General features: G+C 35.0%; 3 protein-coding genes and 1 non-coding gene across 5 annotated transcripts; 3 read left to right on the forward strand and 1 right to left on the reverse strand.

The window, feature by feature from the left end:
* LOC18609688 (putative ABC transporter C family member 15) lies at nt 715-8,020 on the forward strand. 2 transcript variants are annotated; one of them, XM_018115890.1, is made up of 11 exons: nt 715-1,073; nt 1,265-2,197; nt 2,278-3,707; nt 3,808-3,894; nt 3,979-4,581; nt 4,688-4,852; nt 4,988-5,282; nt 5,413-5,933; nt 6,015-6,078; nt 6,170-6,409; nt 6,670-8,020. In XM_018115890.1, exons 2-11 carry the CDS (start codon nt 1,351-1,353, stop codon nt 6,789-6,791), a joined length of 4,374 nt encoding a protein of 1,457 aa, XP_017971379.1. In that variant the 5' UTR covers nt 715-1,073; nt 1,265-1,350; the 3' UTR covers nt 6,792-8,020. The 2 variants fall into 2 exon arrangements, with proteins under 2 accessions (XP_017971379.1, XP_017971378.1); XM_018115889.1 differs by lacking the exon at nt 715-1,073 and having other exon boundaries at nt 1,082-2,197.
* On the reverse strand, nt 9,828-11,498 carry LOC18609690. Its single transcript, XM_007044926.2, has 4 exons — nt 11,428-11,498; nt 11,270-11,316; nt 10,318-10,406; nt 9,828-10,170 (listed from the first exon to the last, which is right to left on the reverse strand). The coding sequence occupies exons 2-4, from the start codon at nt 11,300-11,302 to the stop codon at nt 10,023-10,025; spliced, it is 270 nt and encodes an 89-aa protein (XP_007044988.1). The 5' UTR covers nt 11,303-11,316; nt 11,428-11,498; the 3' UTR covers nt 9,828-10,022.
* TRNAV-AAC lies at nt 12,796-12,869 on the forward strand. The gene has a single exon. It is a non-coding gene; the product is annotated as a tRNA-Val (tRNA).
* Nucleotides 16,529-18,992, forward strand: LOC18609691 (glyceraldehyde-3-phosphate dehydrogenase, cytosolic). The gene is made up of 11 exons (XM_018114458.1): nt 16,529-16,639; nt 16,749-16,781; nt 16,905-17,005; nt 17,101-17,216; nt 17,308-17,407; nt 17,490-17,697; nt 17,784-17,881; nt 18,014-18,156; nt 18,249-18,332; nt 18,507-18,596; nt 18,692-18,992. The coding sequence occupies exons 1-11, from the start codon at nt 16,636-16,638 to the stop codon at nt 18,741-18,743; spliced, it is 1,029 nt and encodes a 342-aa protein (XP_017969947.1). The 5' UTR covers nt 16,529-16,635; the 3' UTR covers nt 18,744-18,992.

Here is a 22,909-nt window from a genome sequence, read left to right on the forward strand (position 1 = left end):
CTTGTGGAAAGTGCTACAAATTAGGCTTTGACACACGTTTCTTCTTATCATGTTGCTGGTGGGTTCCCGGAAAGATGGTTGTGGAGAATGTTGGTTGAGTTCCAGGCATGACGGACTTAGCTTTAGACAAGTGGCGTCACAGGACACCACTATTTACTAAAGTGTTAAAAATTTTTATTGGTTATATTATTTATATTAGAATTTTATGTAGCTAATGATATTAATGAATTTATTATTTTTTTTAAATTTTGTAGAGAGTGGATTCAAAGATTTGAAGTTAAAATAGATTTATCAAAAAGTAATTTATATATTAATACTTAAACATAAAAAGATAAAAAAAAATTTATAATTTAAAATTTTATTAAAAAAATTAAAATTTAAATTACTGTATCCCTCCAAAAATAAAAGTCTTATGTTAGAGAATGACATCAGTCAAAAAAATTCTTTAAGTCCACTACTCTTCCGGGAACTAGCAGTACATTTTCCACCCTTTCTCTTCAAAGAACATTTAGCACTTTTTTTATTATTATTATTATGTTTTATGTAGGAGCGAATAATTTTGTAATTGGCTCCAGCTATATGACCAAAAAATGAAGTAAATCCAGAGATTCCTACATAGAGTTAGTCAATACAGTGACATGAGTAGGTACGGTAGGGGAAAATAGAGACAAATATATGAACTTAGCAATGTTTTCGAATGACAACATATTGCAGGCATCCTTAGCCTACATTCAATTTGATGGCTCATTTTGGGATTTGTCATAACTTCGTAAGACTTAGCCAAAGCTTGAAACCCATTGCAGAGGCTACAAAGGTACTCGTCCCAAGGAAAGATTCTCTGGTACGCAATAAAATAATTTGGAGACATGCTCAATATATGACTCAGAGTTTGAAAGAAGATAGGATTCATTGACAAAATAATGGGGTTGGGAAGATGCTGAGATGGTGACTGTTTCTTTTGTGTGCTCCTTTTAAAGATGCTGCTGAAAAACTATCCCACCATGTGTAAAGCACCAAAGGCTCCTCGTCAGCACTCCTAACAGAGCCACGTGCTTTGTTCTCACCTTGACCAGGTCTGCAGTTTTGCATTTTTACTTCTTTAAACCCACCGCGAATTCTCGGTTTTTATGTCATGAACGTGAGCAATTTTGTTTTGGTGTTTAGCTTCTCTTTCCATTCTGTTTATGATTCTTCATCTTCTTATGTAAATAAGGTGTTGGGTTTTTATGGTTGTCAGGGCTCTGATAGTGGCCTTGTTTTGCAGGCCATCTTTTCTCATAACCTGAGACTTTCTCCTCAGTGTCTTGGGTTTCTGATAGGGCGAGAATAGGATTTTCCGAGTCAGCTCTGATGGAGGTGTCGTTGGAACTTGTAAATGTACCATTTGTAATGGCATTACTAACATGGATGACCCTAGACATTTTGAAACGCAGGAGACATGATAATATTGATAGTGATAGTGATGCTATCACGCACCCGAAACGTAGAGTAGCGAGAGAAGTAGGAGTTTGTATGGTTATAGCTATTCTCTTTAATACAATCATCTCTATCTTTTACTTGGGTTTTGGGTTTTATATTTATTGGAATCGTAGAATTGTCACTACCAAAGCCCTCTGCTCAGCTATCACTTGGGTTCTAGCAAGTTTAGTTACAATCTACTCGAAAAACAGAACTTTCAGGGAGCATAAAACGTGGCCTTTAGTCCTGATACTGTGGTGGGTGTTTTCCTGCGTTTTTGTTTCACTTTCCGTCGCGGTTTACGTCATCCACCACTTCAAATCCTCAAAATTGCCTTATCCTTTGCCAGAAGCCGACATTGTTGATATTGCTTCCTTGCCTTTGTTGCTGATGCTTTGTTTGTGTCTACCTCTTGCCTGGATTAGAAAAAACAGTGATCTTGAGCACCCATTGCTTCACAAGGAGGACGAAAATTCCTCCAAAGAGGATAGTACGTTCACAAATGCTGGCATCTGGAGCCAACTCACATTTCGATGGCTAAACCCCCTATTTAAAAGCGGTCGAATAGAAAAGCTTGAATTGCACCATATTCCGTCGGTTCCTGAATCTGAAACGGCGGATAATGCATCACTGTTGCTGGAAGAATCACTAAGAAAACAGAAAACAGAATCTTCTTCATTACCAAATGCAATAACTCGTACTATATGGAAATCCCTGGCTGTCAATGCAATTTTTGCAGGTATTTTCTTTACAATTCATTGTATCTGTTTTCAGATTCTATATGCCGCAGATTATAATGCTTCTGTTTACTTTTTGTAGGACTTAATACAATTGCCTCCTACATAGGACCCTTCCTTATCACCAGCTTTGTGAATTTCTTAACGGAAAAACACGATAATTCAAGCTACCAATATGGACTGGTTCTTGCATTTATCTTCTTCGTCTCAAAGACTGTGGAATCACTAACTCAAAGACTGTGGTACTTCGGTGCTCAGAGAATTGGAATAAGGGTTCGTGCGGCTCTCACAGTGTTGATTTACAAAAAGTCTCTATCAATTAAGTTTGTTGGTCCCAGCAATGGCAAAATAATTAATCTCATCAACGTGGATGCTGAGAGAATAGGAGACTTTTGCTGGTACATTCATGGAGTGTGGTTGCTACCTATCCAAGTCTTTCTGGCCTTGGTAATACTGTATAAGAATCTGGGTGCTGCTCCCTCCATCGCTGCTGTCTTTGCTACAATTCTGGTGATGGTGAGTAACACACCATTGGCCAATAGGCAAGAGAGACTTCACTCAAAGATCATGGAGGCTAAGGATTCAAGAATAAAAGCAACTTCAGAGACTCTAAAAAGCATGAGAGTCTTGAAACTCCACGCATGGGAACCCACTTTCTTGAAGAAGCTTCTTCAACTTAGAGAAACAGAGAGAAACTGGCTTAAGAAGTATCTATACACATGCTCAGCTGTTGCTTTTCTGTTTTGGGCTTCACCAACTCTAGTGTCAGTCATCACATTTGGTGTCTGCATTTTGTTAAAAACACCATTAACATCAGGGACGGTACTTTCAGCTCTAGCAACTTTCAGGATTCTACAAGAACCTATATACAACCTTCCAGAGCTCATTTCCATGATTGCTCAGACAAAAGTTTCATTTGATCGAATTCAAGAGTTCCTTGGAGAAGTAGAACAAAGGAAATTCGTACCTGATCGTGTTCCAAAAGCATCTGATGTTGCAATTGAAATTGAGACAGGGGAATATGCTTGGGAAACAAGTAGCCAAAACTTAAAGAAGCCAACCATCAAAATCACAGAGAAGATGAAAATAATGAAAGGTTACAAGATAGCTGTTTGTGGCTCCGTTGGCTCAGGTAAATCAAGCCTACTGTGCAGCATGCTAGGTGAAATCCCTAGGATTTCTGGTGCAGTTATTGAGGTTTATGGGAAAAAAGCTTATGTTCCTCAGAGATCTTGGGTACAAACAGGCACTATCAGAGAGAATATATTGTTTGGGAAGGATATGGATCACGCTTTCTATAAAAATGTTCTTGAAGCATGTGCGTTGAACCAAGATATCGAGATGTGGGTTAATAATGATATGAGTGTTGTGGGAGAGAGAGGGATGAACTTGAGTGGAGGCCAGAAACAGAGAATTCAGTTGGCAAGGGCTGTTTACAGTGATTCTGATATTTATGTCCTAGATGATCCTTTTAGTGCAGTTGATGCTCATACAGGAAAACATTTGTTCAAGGTAAAAAACATCCCAACTCTTTTCAATTGCTATTCAGCTGCATACTTCTGTGTTCATATTCTTAGATGAAGTTGCTTCATGTGTGAGATATTTTTTGCAGAAATGTCTTACAGGATTGTTGTCTCAGAAAACTGTCATTTATGCTACACACCAGTTGGAATTTTTAGATGCAGCAGACCTTGTTCTGGTAAAGGCCTATGATTCTGAGTCACAACTACTAAGAACTAACAGTTGTAGTTCTCATTTCTTCCTTCTGTGCATTTTTTTGTAGGTGATGAAAGATGGTCTTATTGTTCAGTCAGGAAAATATGAGGAGTTGATTGCTGATTCTGATGGTGAACTTGTTAGGCAAATGAATGCTCATAGAAAATCACTAGACCAAGTGAATCCGCCCCAAGAAGACGATTACATCACAGCTGGACCCTGTCAAATAAGTCAAATTGAAGTCATAGAAGAAAAATATGGAGAGCCCATATGCTATAGCAAGCTCTTCGAAAGGAGTCAAGAAGAAGAAACAGAAACTGGTCGTGTCAAATGGAGTGTTTACTCAACCTTTGTCACTGCAGCTTATAGGGGAGCTCTTGTTCCTGTCATCCTTCTCTGTCAAGTTCTCTTCCAGGGACTACAGATGGGCAGCAATTACTGGATTGCTTGGGGAACAGAGGACAGTCACAAGGTCACCAGAACACAGTTAATAGGCATATTTATTTTGCTGTCTGGTGGAAGCTCCGTTTTCATACTGGGAAGGGCAGTTTTGTTGGCAACTATTGCAGTCGAGACCGCTCAACATCTTTTCCTTGGAATGATAAGATCAGTTTTCCGCGCACCCATTTCATTCTTTGACTCCACTCCCTCAAGTCGAATCCTCAACAGGGTCAGTTTCTTGTTTGCAACAAAGTTCATCTGCTTCTGCTTTCCATAATATTGTCAATTCACTCAGAAATCAGAAATTAATTCTCTCTATCTCTTGGTTGTTACAGTCTTCTACAGATCAAAGCACATTAGACACAGACATTCCTTACAGATTAGCTGGACTGGCATTTGCTCTAATTCAGTTGTTCAGTATCATCATCCTTATGTCCCATGTTGCCTGGCAGATCTTCCTCCTCTTCCTTGCCATCCTTGGAATCTCCTTCTGGTATCAGGCAAGTTCTAAATAATCTCAAATTCATACTCTACTTGCCTTGGACAATGTAACTTGCGTCTACATGTAGAAATTTTCTTTTATTTTTATTTCTTCATGATTTTTCAAGTTCTAAACACGCTAAAATTATCTGCAGTCCTATTATATTACCACTGCGAGGGAGCTAGCCAGGATGGTTGGAATTAGAAAGGCGCCTATCTTGCATCATTTCTCAGAATCTATCGCAGGGGCGGCAACAATTCGTTGTTTCAGCCAGGAAGACAGGTTCATGGAGAAAAACCTGAGCTTAATTGATGATTATTCTCGTGTAGCCTTCCATAACTCCGGCACCATGGAATGGCTGTGTGTTCGAATCAACTTTCTTTTCAACTTTGTCTTCTTCCTGGTGTTGATCATCCTGGTGAGCTTGCCCAGGTCTGCTATCGACCCCAGTAAGTTCCTTTCTTCCCTCTTCAGTTTTTGATCATCTTGATGGTTGAATTTATGTTGAAGTTTCTTCAATTTGAAATCTGAATGTCTAGTTTATAACTGAAGAGCATGTTTATGTTTATCCAATATCAGGCTTGGCGGGATTGGCAGCTACCTATGGTTTGAACTTAAATGTACTGCAGGCATGGGTAATATGGAACTTATGCAATGTTGAAAACAAAATGATATCAGTTGAGAGAATTCTTCAATTCACAAACATACCTAGTGAAGCTCCCTTAGTGATTGAAGATTGTAGGCCAAAGCCTGAATGGCCAACAGAAGGAAGAATTGAACTCGAAAACCTTCAGGTGCAATACGCTCCTACTCTCCCTTTGGTTCTTAAAGGTATAACTTGCACATTCCCGGGGGAAAGGAAAATTGGAGTTGTTGGCAGAACAGGGAGTGGAAAGTCCACTCTAATTCAGGCTCTCTTCAGGGTGGTGGAGCCCTCAGGAGGACGGATTACTATTGACGGAGTAGATATATCTACTATTGGTTTGCAGGATTTGAGGTCTAGATTGGGCATAATCCCACAGGATCCAATATTATTTCAAGGAAACATAAGGACCAATCTGGATCCTTTACAACAGCATACAGATCAAGAAATCTGGGAGGTATGTAAAAAAACTGGTTTCTCAAAGAAAATATTTTTTATTAAAAATTTGTCCAGCTTCACTAAAATAAACTCATAACAGGTCCTCAACAAGTGTCGTCTTGCAGACATGGTGAGGCAGGATCAACGGCTTCTCGATGCTCCAGGTATGAAATTTTAAAAATTGAAAAGTCAATTATATTCGGCTTGATATAATTTCCAGGGATAGTTGATACTGAAATCTAGCTAATTGTGCAGTCGCAGAAGATGGAGAGAATTGGAGTGTTGGACAAAGGCAGCTTGTTTGCCTGGCTAGGGTGCTCCTAAAGAAAAGGAGAATTTTGGTTTTGGATGAGGCCACAGCTTCTATTGATACAGCTACAGATAATGTGATTCAGGAGACAATAAGAGAAGAGACAAGCAGATGTACAGTCATCACTGTGGCACATCGGATACCAACTGTTATTGACAATGACTTGGTTCTGGTTCTTGATAAAGGTAGGTCCAAAAATCCTATTAAAAAGCATAGTTTTCTGCTTACCAACACAAAATAACTAATGGGATCAGTCACATGAAGTAACCCACTGCTTGATGCAGAACTATTACTGGCATTAGTATGCATCACACCACAAATTTGAAACATAGTTAAATGTTATTTAAGAATGCAGAATGCAGATAGGCATAAAGTAGCACTGCTTGTAATGCTCCAGTAGGAAATTGATTTTAGCTGATTGCAAAAAATATATTGCTTAATGCAGGGGAAATTGTAGAGTACGATCGGCCTGGTATATTACTTGAGGACAATTCTTCTTCATTCTCGAAGTTAGTGGCTCAATTCTTGAGATCATCCAGAAGCAACCATCATAAGAATCTGTTTTGAGGATAGACAAAAATGATACATGGACTGCAACCGTGTGGGAGGTAGCTAATGGTGGAGTATGTCCCAACATGAAAGCTTTTGGACTTCAATGAAGAACTATGTGACGGAATCCTGACGATCAACTTCTTTTGTCGGGGTGCTTCTAGTTGGAATGTCAGCAAGAAAATGTGGAGGGAAGTTTGGGTACGGTCAATGAGACATAGTCATTGATAGTCTTATCACTTCTGCCAATTCTTTGGGCGTTGCAGAGTTGATTAGTTTTGTGCTCATATTATTGTACATGAGGACCTGTTGGAGAAATCGCTAGTCCCTTTTGGCACAGTTTGAATTAAGGCCCAACTTCACTGAGGAGCAATTCTCTCCTTCCACTGACAGGACTTTGCCTCTTTCCTCAACTCTGCATGTCAGATTCATCAACTCTTGGATTGCAACGGTTTCTCTGAAAGTGGAAGCTGCTTGCATTTAAAATTAGAGTGGAAACTTGGTCATGTGCAAGACTACAAAAATGCATCCGGGAGGAAAGATTTCAGCATTACAACCACCTGCTAATCCTTAACCATATCTTTCAATTATATGTTACCACCACCCGGGGTCAAAGGTGTAGCATAAATGGACATTGCTAATTATAATTTACAAAGCCTAGTGTTGACACTTTCTTCTACATATGATGGCAGAGAAGAATAGATTAGCTTTTTGTAAATTAACATCTAGACTTGAACAGGAAAACTCAGATTCAAAGTTACAAAACCGAGCATATAAGTAAACAGCTGCTGGGTCTTCCATATGTTAGATATGCACATATCATCCTCTCATGTAACATAAATTGATTTAAACTTTCTTAAGTGAGTAAGCCAATATTCATTTTAACGTATAGCATAATGCCATGTTTCCCTATCCTTTTTCCACATTTCAGAGTTGTGACAAGTTCTGCAAACTAGAACCGTGCTTAAATGTCCATGTGTTATTTGCTTGCTTCCTGAACTCTGGATAGAAAACTTAAGCCGAAATTTCCCCGGAATCTTTAACTCTGAATAGAAAACTTAAGCAGGAATTTCTTCGGAATCTTTCAGACCCAGCCCATCTTATGTGGCAGGATTTTCAGACGCCCCAATCATTGCCAGGGAAAAACAGAAGCTTCAAACTAAGATTGTTGAGCTCCTCCGGCTAGGAAGAGCCCTCCAAAAATAGGCGTATGCCGCTGTCTGCAACGCACACACGGTATTCTTTAGTAAAAGGCGAAAGAATAGTTCGCTCTGTGTGCACTGCACGGCTGCGTGCTTGATGAAAAGGGCACCAGTCACATTTTATAGTAGTAGTTCTCAAGCTATAAGCTCTATAGTTTGTCGATGTGGGATAGTTTTAGCTTGTTTGCTTGCATAAATAAAGTTTAGTATTTTAATCGTGACTTCCTCTTGCAAGTTGGAATACCCTCCTAATGCTATGAAACAAATTGCCACAGAAACTTTCTTTCTGTACATAACAAATTAAACGCTCTTCTTCCTTCTGGTCATCTTACAATCTTCTATAGATCGATACATAATAATTAACGGTCCCCAAAGATTAGGAAGGACTGTAATTTGAATTAATTCAACAATGAAGCATCAGATTCCAAATTTGCAGTTCATCGAGCTGCAAGCGCGATTCTGTGTTTGTGTCCGTATTCTTATTTCCAAGCTGAGGATCTACGTCTTTTTCTGGCTCCTAAGTTAGGATGTCTAAGAAAATACGGGGGGAAAGGTCAGACAGTGTTACTGGCACCATGGAATATGATCACAGATGTACTTATAGATGGTTCTCGTCTAAGGCAAAATTTCCTTCTCAAACCCTACCGAGAGAGGACCGCAACTCAAGCTGGACTGATATTAAGAGTCGTTAATTGTGCATCTCTGATTAATTAAGAGACCAGAGCAGACATTCGTCAGGAATTGCAATCAACTGAAAACTTTAACTGGGATTTTTGGGCGCTTTCCAGGGAAGGAAAGGCCCTTCAAAAATTGGCGTATGCCACCGCATGCGGCGAGAACACGGTATTCTTTAGTAAAAGGCGAAAGAATAGTTCGCTCTGTGCCCACCGCGTGGCTGCGTGATTTGTTAAAGGAGCACCAGCAGCATTTTATGATTGTTCTGGAGCTGATTGCTTCTCTCTTTTGTCATTGTGGGATTATTGGTCTGTTTATATATATATATATATTTGGACAAGGCTCTAACGAATAACGATGCGTCCAATAAATTCTATGCATCCAGCAACTTGCGACGAGCTCTTGCTACGTGGCGAAGTCTTTCACCTAAAAATCGGTTGCTAGCTGCTGAAAACATTAGGAGTTACAACTTGATCTCCGATTGTGTGACTTGACACTTTTGATCTTGGAGACTTTACTAGCGGATTGCAATATCCTAAACTGGAACAAAGACCGGAACTTCCAACATGAAGCTCCACAGAATTATCATCCCTTTTTCCTTTGGTCATTGCAGTCTTCCACAGATCAATGAAGACGCCAACAGATAAATTTTAGTACTAATTGTAACTGATTCCTCAAATGTTAATCAGGCATTATTTTCCCCGTGACTCCGTTGCTTGGGGGAACCTGGCATCAGAAATGGAGGAAACCAAGTTGTGATTTTGTTGTTCATCAGACTACAAGCATTTGTTTTCAATCTTTATTTCATACTTCTACTAATCAGACGTTGATGCTACAAACTATGAAGAGTTGCAAAGTTTTAGAACTCCTCGGTTGCCAATTGGTATTCATATTTCCTTCAAAATATTTAAAGTATCTTACTGAATAAATGCACTGACCTACACAAGCTCATCTGAACCAGGTTATTAAGATCAGGAAGAGGACCAGGTTCAGAATGCTTAAGAGGTCTCATTTGGTTCAGCTGAGACTTCATAGATCAGCCATTTGCCCCTAATATAAACCCGCTATTTTCCATGTAATATATATGCTCACTGCTCCTCAAAATAATGGATAGCCAGGAAATTTCTAGCAGCGCATCCTGCTGTGCATAAGTCAATATAGCAGCAAAACATGTACATAAAAAGAGGAATCCATATGAGATCTGACATTAAGTTTTATTATTCAAGAAGGATATCTGAACAACTTGTCAATCAACAATGCAATTGTCTCGTACCCTTTCTGTAGAAAAACAATATCTTTGCCTAATATCTCCAATTCAATAAATCTAATAGGCAAAAACATTCTCAACGCACAACGTGGAAGAATTTTTGCTTTAATTTGGGTCTGAGAAGAAGTTGTTAATGGATGGCATAATCTGAGAAGGCCTCTTGCGGACAAAGTTCCTGAGCCCATGTTCTGCATATCTCTCACCTTCTTCAAAGTTCTCAAGAATTCCAGCACTTCTGTTCTCTTTGGTTACCCTGTAACCATATTCAAAAACGTTACATTGATTTCATCAGATTGTGCATTTGACTTGCATCTTCCATCTAACATGAGCTGAAATAGCACTAACACATTACTGGATATGAAATAAAAATGATGCAGAGTTGAGAACAGAGATATAATACCTCACTTCGGGGTTGGTGGAGATATTCCTCACAAGTTGCATGGCACAAATTCCGACAGCAAAACCAACCGCCGCAAACAGTGGATACACCTAACCCCCATGAAAAGGGAAGAAATCGTAAACATTGATTTGATTTTTCAGAATCGTAAATGAAAGGAACATGACCAACATCATGGAAGAAACAGAGTTCTCAGTGTACTGATATTCGATTCTGAGCTGATCCCTTACATCAATCCCAGTGTTGGAAGATTACATGCAAAGTTCGGGAAACAAGGTAGGTGAGTTCTGACTCCATATCAGTATGTTAGCATATGAACATAGAAGATTTTAATTTGTCTTTTAGACAGCTATAAAATTCTCTAGTAGGAGATTATCAGATTATAACCTAAGAAGATCATTGCGGAATTGCTTGTATACAGAGAAGCAATGATAAGAATATTGTTGGAAGGGTATAAATAAAATAAGTCGATGGCTAACAAGAAAAAAGTCTTGTACTAATTCTTGAACAATATTGACAATATACCACTGCTTCTCTGTTAGTTGTTTATATAATATAATCCTTAGTAAATGCTCATGATTCGAGTCTCAACAAAATTGAGGCACAACCAACCTGAGGACAAAGATCTCCAAAGAATATCAAACCCTTATTTGCTAATTGTTTATCTATAAAAATAAACCCTAAACTAAGGAAAGACTATCCAATTATTCATGCTTGCTCCCCATTGTCCACATAATAAGATTTCCTTGGCAGAAAAGAGTACAACAGGTTTTATTTATTCTCCCTCTTTGGAGTGTTGGATCTAATATTTTCATAGGTTTACCCAACTTAAACAAAACCCTCTCTTATCGGCAAATAACAAATGCAAAATATTATATGAACATGTCATGTGTTATCTCCTTTTGAAACCAAAATAATATTCGAAGAAATATTAGTGAAGAAGGAGATGAAGTACCTCAGGTTTGAGCCATCTGTTCGTAGAAGCCATGTTTAGCTAGAGATCTGCAAGAGAATAGAGATGAGACAAGAAAGAGAGAGAAAGATTAACCAATGACCCCTTCTCCAAGAAACTTGTTAAAACCAAGTAGAAAGAAAGGAAAGTTTGAACCAAACTCTATTTATGCCAAGAGCTGATTTTTCGAGTTGGACCGAACTTTTCCTAGAATATATAGTTGTGTAAACGTTTGTGCCTTGGTTTTTTGACATGGGATGTTTATGCATGTGTGTATGGTAAGGCAAAGATGTAGTCAGCAAATAACAGCCGCCAACCTTTGTGATCGGGGTGGTCGTATTTAGTTAGGTGTGACCCTTGAAAAAGAAGGGTCGGTGGGCTTAGGGCTTGCCCTCCTCTTTATTCGGGGTTAAGCTCATGCCTTTGTGCAGTGGAATATATTTTGTTTAAAAAAGAAAAGATAGTGGCAATGGTTCTTTCAATAAAAAGAAAAGTAGTGGTAATGGTCGCATTTGCTTTGGTTGGGTTCCAATTCCAGGCATTGAATTTGGTTTCCGTGATTATTAATTACACGAAATGGAACCAAACCACGACTGCTTACCAGCTGACATTAGCTGGAATTCACGAGGCATGGCAGGCTGACTGATTGGCAACGGTCCTCTCATGGGGTTCTGTTTTTCAAGTTTGTAGATATTGAGTATTAGAATATGAAACAAAAAGATAAATGCCTATTATAATTTATTTAATTTAAAATAAGAAAATCATCATTTTTTTAATTCTGTAGAACAGTTTGAAATCAAGAAGTACAAAAGGTTTCAAGTCTTACATAAAATAAGCAAGATTACCTAGAATCTCAAAGAAAATGATTGGGTTTTAAACCCATATCTTCAGTAGAATTCTTCTTCCTTTATGGAGCACCATTGGAGGGATTAATGTTTTCCTTTTTGGGACATGTGTCAATATTATGACCAACACATTTATACAATCTACATGTCTTAACTTGCTTTTCTTGTCTACCACCCTTTGTTCCTTCACTCTTGGGACGTCTTTTTGTTCTTTATGTTGGAGGACAACTGACAAAATCATCTTGCAAGCAACATCATACCTATTGCAAGACTTGTTCTTCCAGCTTATTAAAAAAATAAGAAATAAAGACTTGTTATTCCAACACATGTGGTGCACCATCCATTTGCGGTGCTTGGATGTGAAGAGTTTCATAGCAGTCTGTGTGAGGAAACAAACTTAAGATGTGTCGACAAATAATCCCCCCAAAACTAAATGTAGCCATACCATCTCAATGCACCTTGTGCTTTTGACTACTTCTACTCGGTTCATTGTAATGTTGCACAAAAAATTCGCATTCATGTTGTCTAAGGATTGAATATTGAGCTGCTCTTCCAAATTCCTGGTAGAAATATTTGAACCAATTTGGAGTTGAAACGTAATGAGCTTGCTCCGCTAACAATGAGATGATGCTAAAAAAATTTTCTGCTTTCGTTTAATCAAATATAGCAAGCCAAGCAGCAAATGGTGTCGTGGTGTAGTTGGTTATCACGTCAGTCTAACACACTGAAGGTCTCCGGTTCGAGTCCGGGCGACGCCATTTTTCGTTCTGTTTTGAAGTTTTTCCCTTCAGGCTCCGTTTGGCGGGCGTCTCGCCTTTTAATATTTCGCCGAAAAAGCCAAATGAACTGACATCAGACTAACATCCTCAAGTTCAATTTTTGAAGGAAAACAAAAATTTGAAAACTTTTAATATATGATTAATTTAATAACCTGTGAGGTCTGATCCCTGCAGTGATCATTGCAAACACAGAAAACACGTCCATTTTAAATCACCTCAACAACTATTTTTATCTTTTATGTAATCTTTTCAATAAAAACAACGTCACGAATTGAGTCACAGATTCGCAGGGTGAGCTAAATTGCCTCTGGCTTCAAGCAACCCAAAAGGTTGAAGAATATTCATCTTTAAAATATTTTTTTAAAAATGAGTTTACTTATTAATAATCATAATAATAATATAAAATTTCAGCACATACAAAAAACTATTTAAGTCAAAGCAAACAGTCAGTGGCATGGGCGGCGAGTCCCTAACTGCACGCATAATAAATTATAGAGTTTTATTTTTATTTATATTAATTAATCTTTCTGTGTTAATATTTGGTATTATTAGTAGTATTAATCTTTTGTTTTATGGTAGGTGGGGTGGCACTAACATCGTTACATCTCAGGAGAAGCCTGTTTCAATGGGAGGAATGACGTCAAGCTTCACGCTCTTAAATGCTGGCATTAAAATAAAGTAACGATTTCTGTCGTGCTCACATTGAATTGATCCAATTCTCCATTGAGTTTCGTTCGTGGTTTTAGTGGAATGATTAATTCTGTTTCACCCTTGGTACAAACTACCTCAATATTAAATATATTTTGTATTTTGACCAATTACAACTTACTAAGAAATTCAATGTACTTTACGCTAAAGTACTTTCATTTAATTAAGCGGAGCAATTTTTTTAGAGTTATTGCTCCTTACTAATTGTTTCTTTGTAAAGGTAAAATTGTTCCAAAAGATTTTTAATTGACGAAAATAAATCATATTTGTTTATTATATTTTTAAAATATTATTTTTAATTTTTTTATTATTAATATTAATTAGAATTATTTAATTGTAAATATATGAGAATTCTAATTACATTGATTGACCTTCATTAAATATAGTTTTTATTATAAAATAATAACATTTATCAAATCCGTAAATGAGAATTCTAAATGTATTGAATAACATTTATTGAAATTATGTTTTTTGTTTAATTTTAATAGTATTGAATAATTTATAAATTAATATTACAATATTGTAATTATATATAATTGACACATTAATTGTCTTTTAGTTATAACTAATTTGAAATATTTGAAAAAATATTTGTAATTCAAGTGTAACGTACATGACAATAAATATTAATTTTAAATATTACTAATAATGTTGTACCAAATTTAATAAGTTAGTGAATAAATGGATCTCATAGATTAACGTTAATTTTTTAATTTATTATTAAATACTTGCATTGAAAATGCAAAATCACTAGTTATTTTTTTTTCACTCCATCTTATGCGTATAAGATAAAGAGAACAATGATAAATTTAACAAGTGAATTCAGATGTTAAATGGTTCATTTACAAATTTATAAATTAAGAAAAACTAATGAAAAAATAATAATAAAGCGCTTATGAAAGCATAATATGGTTACCTCCTTGTAGTTCTGTTAGTGTTGGTTCCTTAATTTGAACATGCAATTTTTTTTCCTCTATGAATAAAGAAATAAAAAGCCATGTTTAAGGATTCGTTTGATAACCGGAAAATGACTTACTTAAGAAAAAAAATTTCTTTGTAAAATGTTTTATAAGAAAATTTAATATTTTCTATTGTTTGAATCATTTTATAAAAAATATTTTTCATAGTGTTAAATTAAAAAGTAGGAGTGGATTAATATTTGATTTTCACTCATTTGGGATCAAAATTAAGAGTGAAAATGAAAATTGATAAAATTAACAATGATATTTTTCAAAGCATTTAACAACATATCTGTAATGAAAATAAACTCTAATTTTCAAAAAAATTTCATCTTATCACTTTTTTATCATAATTATAAAAATATAAATATTCATCAATTGTGTAAGATATTAAAAACCTATACTTATAAATATATATTCATTAAATGACGATAATTGAAATATTTTTTATTATAATTATTAGTAAGATTAAACTTATTATAAATGTGTATTCATCAAATGATGATCATTAAAATATTTTTTATTATAATTATTAGTAAGATTTATTTCATTTATAAATAAAAAATTTAATTGTATTGAATGGTTTCATTAAAAAATATTTTTTAAAATTTTAATAGTGTTTTATAATTTAAATATTAATATTTTAAATAAATTTTTTAAAAGTTAAATATTAATATTTTTTTATTTTTTTAATATATTAAGTTAAATATTAATATTTATCAAACTTGTACTCATAAACTTAGTATAAAAGTATTTTTGTTGTTCTTTAAAAAATGTCTTACAACCTTCAAGAGCCTAATACATTTTTCATGATTAACCTTGTTGACTTGTAAAATGTTTTACATCTGAAATTAATTTTTCGTCTTTTAAACAAGTATAAATCTTAAAAACATTTTCTGAAAAATATTTTATTATAAAATAAACGGACCTTAAGTATCGATCAACTTACCAGAAAGTTGAAAATTTCATGATGCAATGGTAATTATTGAATTTTATGACTACATTTTAAGTTTAAGTCTTATTTTATGCAAGATTTTCTCTAATTATGTATTAATGTTTATTTATTTACTTTAAATGTTTTACTTGTTATGCATGTTAAGAGTTATTTTATGGTACAAATACAAAATAACGAAGATTTGAAAATTCTGAAGAAAAAAAAAAGATAAAAGTTCAGATTTAGCACTTTATTTAAGTTGATAGATCAAAATGTTCACTCATCTTTGAACGGATAACATTTTATCACTATATTTGTTAATTTGGTTCAAAAATAAATAAAAGTTAGAATATTTTGTAAAATATATTTTTTTTATTTTTAATGAAATAATTTATAAGGTTAATTTTTGAATTAGAAAGTATGATAATAAAATTACATCAACTTAAAGATGAGTGTTAAATTTAATTCATCACCTAAAATAAAATGATAAATTTGAACCTTATAAAAAATATCAAGAAAAAGTCAATGATTTTACAAATAACACGTGAAAAGGAAAAATGACGAAGGGCAAAGAACATTCTAGAAGAAGCTATTTGAATTTCTTACCATAGTAATACTTATACCAAAATTTCAGGCAGGGTGCGGCTCACGAGAGCCAGCAGCCACTCGAAGCTCCCATTGGCCAACGGTCAAATCTTCTCTCTTTTGACTCCTCTAACCAACGGCTTTGAGCCGCTGAATGTTCAAAGGAGGAACTTCGGTTTCCCACTCTCAATCAGGCAAGTGAAATTTACCGTCTTCCACAAGGCGTCTCTCCAGTGGTGCAATTTAATAGCGGTGAGGCTGAGATCCAGCAACTGCCCGTGGATTTACCTTTCCTAAATTCTCAGTAAATCCAGCGGCTAATACAAGATTCGTTCCAATAAAAATCAGCGGCTCCTAGCGACCTTTCCGCTTTTCTTTTTCCCCAAGGAAAAATTAAACCCCTTCCCTCACGTGACGTTTTTCCCTCTTATTTGTCTCTCACTCTCCTTTAAATAACCCCTCATTGCTCCCCAATCTCTCTGCTAAATCTCACTCTAAAACCCTCTGCTTCGCTCTAAAACCCAATCTCCACTCTCCTATTTTCCTCATTGTTTCGGCCATGGGTATTTTACTTAATTCCCAATCATTTTTTACTATTCATTTCGTTATGTTAATACCTTTTTTCTTCGTTAATTTAATTTGTTTATCGTTGGTTTGACTTTGTTTATGCAGCCTCAGACAAGAAGATTAAGATCGGGATTAACGGTAATTATCCGATCTAGTAAATTTTACTGCTATTATACAAAAAAAGTTTTAAATTTTGCATGGTGTAAATTTACGGTTAATTGGATTTAGATGCTAAACATGAGAAAATAAAAAATGCGGCAGGATTTGGAAGAATCGGACGTTTGGTTGCCAGAGTCGCTCTCCAGAGGAACGACGTTGAACTCGTTGCCGTTAACGATCCCTTCATTACTACTGATTACATGGTAATACCACCATTGTTTACAGCTTTTAAAAGCTGTTTTTAACCCTTAATCAGGGTTTTGTGTTTTTTAATTATTGGCGGGGAAAATGCTTGCAGACGTACATGTTCAAATACGACAGCGTTCACGGTCAATGGAAACACCATAATGTTAAGGTCAAAGACTCTAAAACCCTTCTCTTCGGCGAGAAACCCGTCACTGTTTTCGGAATCAGGTAACGATGAACAATTCTATTAAAAAATCCCATTTCTAAGCTGCATTTATATTTTTTTTTTTGGTTTTAATTATTTTGTGTGATCGTTTAGGAATCCTGAGGAGATTCCATGGGCCGAGACTGGAGCTGAGTTCGTTGTTGAGTCAACTGGAGTGTTCACTGACAAGGATAAGGCTGCTGCTCACTTGAAAGTTTGTTTTCTTTAAACTAATTTTTATGGGATTTTGTTTTAGTTAGTAGATGGAAGGTTGACTTGTTGTGGTCTGTTTGCAGGGTGGTGCTAAGAAGGTAGTGATCTCTGCTCCAAGCAAAGATGCGCCCATGTTTGTAGTGGGTGTGAACGAGAAGGAATACAAGCCAGAGCTTGACATTGTTTCCAATGCTAGCTGCACCACCAACTGTCTTGCTCCCCTTGCCAAGGTTATCAATGACAGATTTGGAATTGTAGAGGGTCTCATGACCACCGTTCACTCAATTACTGGTACGTCTTTTTTATTATTTTTTGTCCCTTTTAAATGGATTAATTGGTTCATTAATGCTTTTCTTAAAAAAATTTCTGGGTTACAGCCACACAAAAGACTGTTGATGGACCATCAATGAAGGACTGGAGAGGTGGCAGAGCTGCTTCCTTCAACATCATTCCAAGCAGCACTGGTGCTGCCAAGGTATATGTTCAATTTGATTTGATTAATTGTTTCTTATTTTGCAATAGTTTTGGAATTTGGTTTGCTAGTTTAACAGATCCAGCAGTTCAACTCATACTTATATATGTATTCGATTTTATTGTGGTTATATAGGCTGTTGGAAAAGTTCTACCTGCCCTCAATGGTAAATTGACTGGAATGTCCTTCCGAGTTCCCACCGTCGATGTATCAGTTGTGGACCTAACCGTTAGGCTTGCGAAGTCTGCATCTTATGACGAGATCAAAGCTGCTATCAGGTAAGTCTTTCTGATAATACTAGGACCATTTATGTACCACACTCTTCATACTATCATTATTTGATTTCTCATCTATGATCTGATGATTGCAGGGAGGAGTCTGAGGGCAAGCTTAAGGGCATTTTAGGTTACATTGAAGAAGATGTTGTCTCCACAGACTTTGTTGGTGACAGCAGGTAAGTTCAAATGATTTTCTTGTTTGTCTGCAAGTTGTAATTTATAATTGTGTGTATGTGTGTGTCTAGGTTTTGCATTTATATTAATTTGATAGACAAGATTTGATAATACTAATTTACAAATTTTGCTAATGTCAAATGTTGATCTTTATGTGTTTTTTGTGCTGTGTTCAGGTCGAGCATATTTGATGCCAAGGCTGGTATTGCTCTGAATGGGAACTTCGTGAAACTTGTGTCCTGGTATGACAATGAATGGGGTTACAGGTAATGCAGCAGCCTTGGTCTATATTTTCCTTTCGATCTATGTCCTTTTAAATGCTCTGGGTGTATGACACTCCTGGCCCTGGCTTGTTTTGCAGTTCTCGTGTGATTGACTTGATTGTTCACATGGCATCCACCCAAGCTTGTTGAAGTTAAGCCAATTGGACTTTGTGTTCTGGTTTTGAAAGATGGGATGTCTGAAAGTTTCTTGTACTTTGGAATAAACCTGAGATTACCTTCTTGGCTGTTTTCATTTTTGCGTTATAATGTCAAAGCAATCAGTCTTTTAATCAGAAAGCAATCAGTTTAATACTATAAAGTAGATGGTATCCATACATCAATGAGATATTTTCTCTTAGTGCTTTTTTATCTTCTAGTTAGTAGTATTTGTGTTGGATTTATTTCTTGGTTTAGTCTTTAATCAACTTAAATCAGTTCTTGCGCACTTCTGGCTTAAGAAACATGGCCTGACCTATGCAGACCAATGTTCTGGTCTGCTTTCTGGCTACACTCCCTTTACTGTAGCAACATTCAGTTTGGCTTCCCAATTAAATTTGAGCAGGTTAATATTATATATGCAACATTTTCTTGGATAAAACAAGTTACTTAATAAGTTGTAAATAAAAGGACAGGATAAATTCTATTGGACTCGGAGGATAGAAAAATACACTTGTAGTAATTCTTTACTAAATTTGGTGGTACAACTAAATCACAAATTTATGATGGGCATTTCCAAACAGAAAGCTTTATCTACACTCCTCTCTTTCCTTTGGTTAAAATGCAGCCCCAAAAATTTGACTTAAATATTAAAAGAAATTGTGAGAAATAACCTTCCTCGTAAATTTAATTCAAAAATATCATTTTTTGTAATTTTGACTATTTTTAGTCAATTTTTGGTATGACTTGACAACAATACTCTTTAAACAATTTCAGACAAGTTAAAATGATTTCAGTTTTCTTTATCTCACCATCCAAACAAAAATTTTAAAATTAAATTTCGATTTCTCTCTCTGGTCAAAGACTGTTTATCTTGCCCTTCGGAGATGACATCAAGTTTTTTCTTATTTTGTTTTATTTTTTTAGACAATGGATTTTGACGTTCTCAAGGACAATGAATAGCGATTTTACTCTTCTATGGTGATTGCAGGCAGCATGATGAATTTGGTAATTTGATGCTTTCTGGTGATGACTTGTTTCGAAACATGTGCTATGATGGGATGCCTATGTTGATGAGTTGGATTAGATTGATTAAGATGATGGACTCAGGGAAAAGAAATAGCTGAAGTATGTTTGATGGGTTTTATGATGGTTCACGATTTTGTTGTCTCTGGATTAGGATGATTGTTAAGCATGTTTGTTGGGGATTTTGATTTTTTTTTATGAGATTTTGAATTGAAATTGTTCAAGGAATATTTTGTAAATTGAGTATATTTTGTTTTTGCATAAGGAGAGTGAGCAATGCCCTCCCGATAAGGATTTATTTTGTCTTGCTTTGGAGGATTATGGAGTTTTGTAACCTATCTTTTACGAAATGTACAATTTCATAGCTTAACAAAAAAAAAATACGTGTTTTAGGTTCTTGAGTTTATTGGTTTATTTATAGAATACCAAAGTTAAAGAATTGAAATTGATTAGATTGATTTTTAAGTATTGCGAGACTGATTTTTAGGCATTACGTGACTTAATCATTGCGTGACTGATTTTTAGACATTGCGTGATTGGTTTTAGGCATTGCGTGATTGGTTTTTAGGCATTGCGTGACTGATTTTTAAGTAATACCTAAGTCACACAATGCTTTACTAACAAGTCACGCAATGCTTATCAACTAGTTACGCAATGCCTTATCAGAAACTACTCACGCAATGCCTTATCAAAAACTAGTCACGTAATACCTATCAACTAGTCACGCAATGTCTTATCAGAAACTAGTCAAGTAATGTCGTATTAAAAACTAGTTACGCAATGCCCAAAATCAGTACGCAATGTCTAAAGTCAGTCACATAATGCCTAAAATCTAGTCACGTAATTTTCAAAAATCACCAAAACTACTGAATTTAATTTAACAAGATCAACAACTTCAAACGATACACCATATTCCATTTAACAACATAAGTAACGAATATGAATGCTCAAAATGTTCAAAAATTTTTCTTCATATATCAAAAATCACTCTAAAATACTTAAAAATGCTTAAAACGCTCACAGATTTTCTTCGTGTATAAAAAACTACTCCAAAATACTCAAAATGCTTAAACGTTTTTCTTTCTGGTAAGAAATACTCTAGAGATGAATAATCTGGTGAGAAAAGCTCAAAAAACATGAGTCGGGGTCAATTTCATTAAGAGTAATTTTGTTCAAATTTTAATTCTCTTGATTAAAAACAGTTAAAATTATGAGAAAGTCTATTGTCAGAAACACGTTATGCATAGGACCCATTTAAAAAAAAAACTCCTAAATATTATTGATCTCTTCCTCGCGTTGTCCCTTAAATCATTGAAAAGACCCTTAGATCCAATTGTTGGAACTTGGAAGCCTTGTTTTTGTTCTTTTTGAAAATATAACTTGAAAGTATATTAGGTTTCAGTTTCAATCTTTGCAAATGATGTTGAGATTTATTTATAGGGTAAATTACAAAAATACACCCTTTGATTAAAGGTAGAGTTATCCCCTAAAGTTTTAAGAGTGATACCCACTTGTCTTGGATTTTATCTCTTTTTAATCTTCAAAGGCATCTGCCCCCCGCCCCCTCCAAATAAATAAACAAAAGCCTATTAAATTTTATACCAAAAAAAATTCTGTAATTTGTATTTAAATTTCTCGTTTGTTTTTGAAGTTATAAGAAAATATAGATTACCAATAACCAACAATGGCATAAGAAATTGAAGCTCGGGTTCGGTCCGGCTCATTATAACCTATTCATTCTTGACAATTTTGGGTTCATTTTATTAAATGTTATATATATATATATATATCATTTAATCCTTCATGGCTGATCCAAGAGGAAGTTTTATTTGAAAATTCAAATGGTGTTAATTCCAAACTTATCTTGTAATTAATTTTTGTAAATTTATTATGGAATTGAGTATATCTAGATTAAGCTAATTTATCTCATCTTATCTTAATTTATCATATAACTAAATGTGTTTAAATTAAGTTGTTTTATTTTATTTTATTCCAACGTTGTAATGCGAAATTTGTCTTTATTCATTCATTCAATTTCAAGTGGTTCAACACTTTTTTTTCAAAGTCTTTGTTGGTAATTTGCTTTGTTTAACGATGGAAAATGAATAGTGAACGTGGAAGCAAAATGCACTCCTTTGCTTGGTTGGGATATGCGATGAACATAATCTCATTGAAGATGGTCAATTTAAAGGGTTTTATGAGGTTCAATTTCATGGAATTGTTCTTTAAGTGTGTTTTGCTGGACTTGAAAGATTTTAGCTTTAACTTTAGATTAGTGATTAAGTTTGTTTGGTTTAGTTAATTTTAATTCAAATATTATCATAAAAGGTATTCATGTTATCTTCAATCGTCTAATAAATCAAAACGAAACAAGTTTACTTTGAACATATATGTATATATACGATTTCAGATGTTAAACTCAAATAAATTTATACAAAAATGAAATATCTCTTAAACTTTGTATAATAGTAATAGTATTAGATTTTTGTTGATCTAGTAAACAATCGAACTATGATGCTTCAATTCTCAAAAAAGAAAAGCAAAGAGTAAACAGTATATTTGACATTAAAATCTTTTTTGGTGAAGAAGAAAGAAAAATCTTAGATTTTGCTATTTTGTTACTGAATTTTTTTTTCTAATTATTTTTATAGAGAGAGGTGGAGAAGAAGGAGATCGCGATTTGCGTTGACGAAAGGTGATTTGTAGAAGGAGGGAAAAGAGAGAGAGATCGATTGAGAGAGAGGGGTATTTTTAAAAAAATTGACGTGTTTTTAAAAGAAGAAAAAGAGAAAGTTGCTCTCTAGAACTTTTCTTTTAAGTTTTTTTTTTAAATTTTGTCATAATATTATTTGCCCTTACTTCTTCTTTTAAGAGGTAGATAAGTTGAAAAAAAAAATTGATCAAACAAACACTAGGGAGAGAGCCTACCCACGGTAGCTTGCTATTGGGGCTCTAGTGTGTGGCCCAAGTGTTGCACTATAGCTCGGGCCTAGCATATCCCATCAAAAGAAAAAAAAAAATCAAACACTAAATACAAGGTCTTGGGATGATGTTTCAAATATTTTTATTGGTCATTCCATGTTATAATAACATTGTCTTTTACCACTCAATTTTTTTTTGAATAATTTAGGTGA

The sequence above is a fragment of the Theobroma cacao genome, chromosome 2, assembly GCF_000208745.1.
Source record: "Theobroma cacao cultivar B97-61/B2 chromosome 2, Criollo_cocoa_genome_V2, whole genome shotgun sequence".
NCBI lineage: Eukaryota > Viridiplantae > Streptophyta > Magnoliopsida > Malvales > Malvaceae > Theobroma > Theobroma cacao.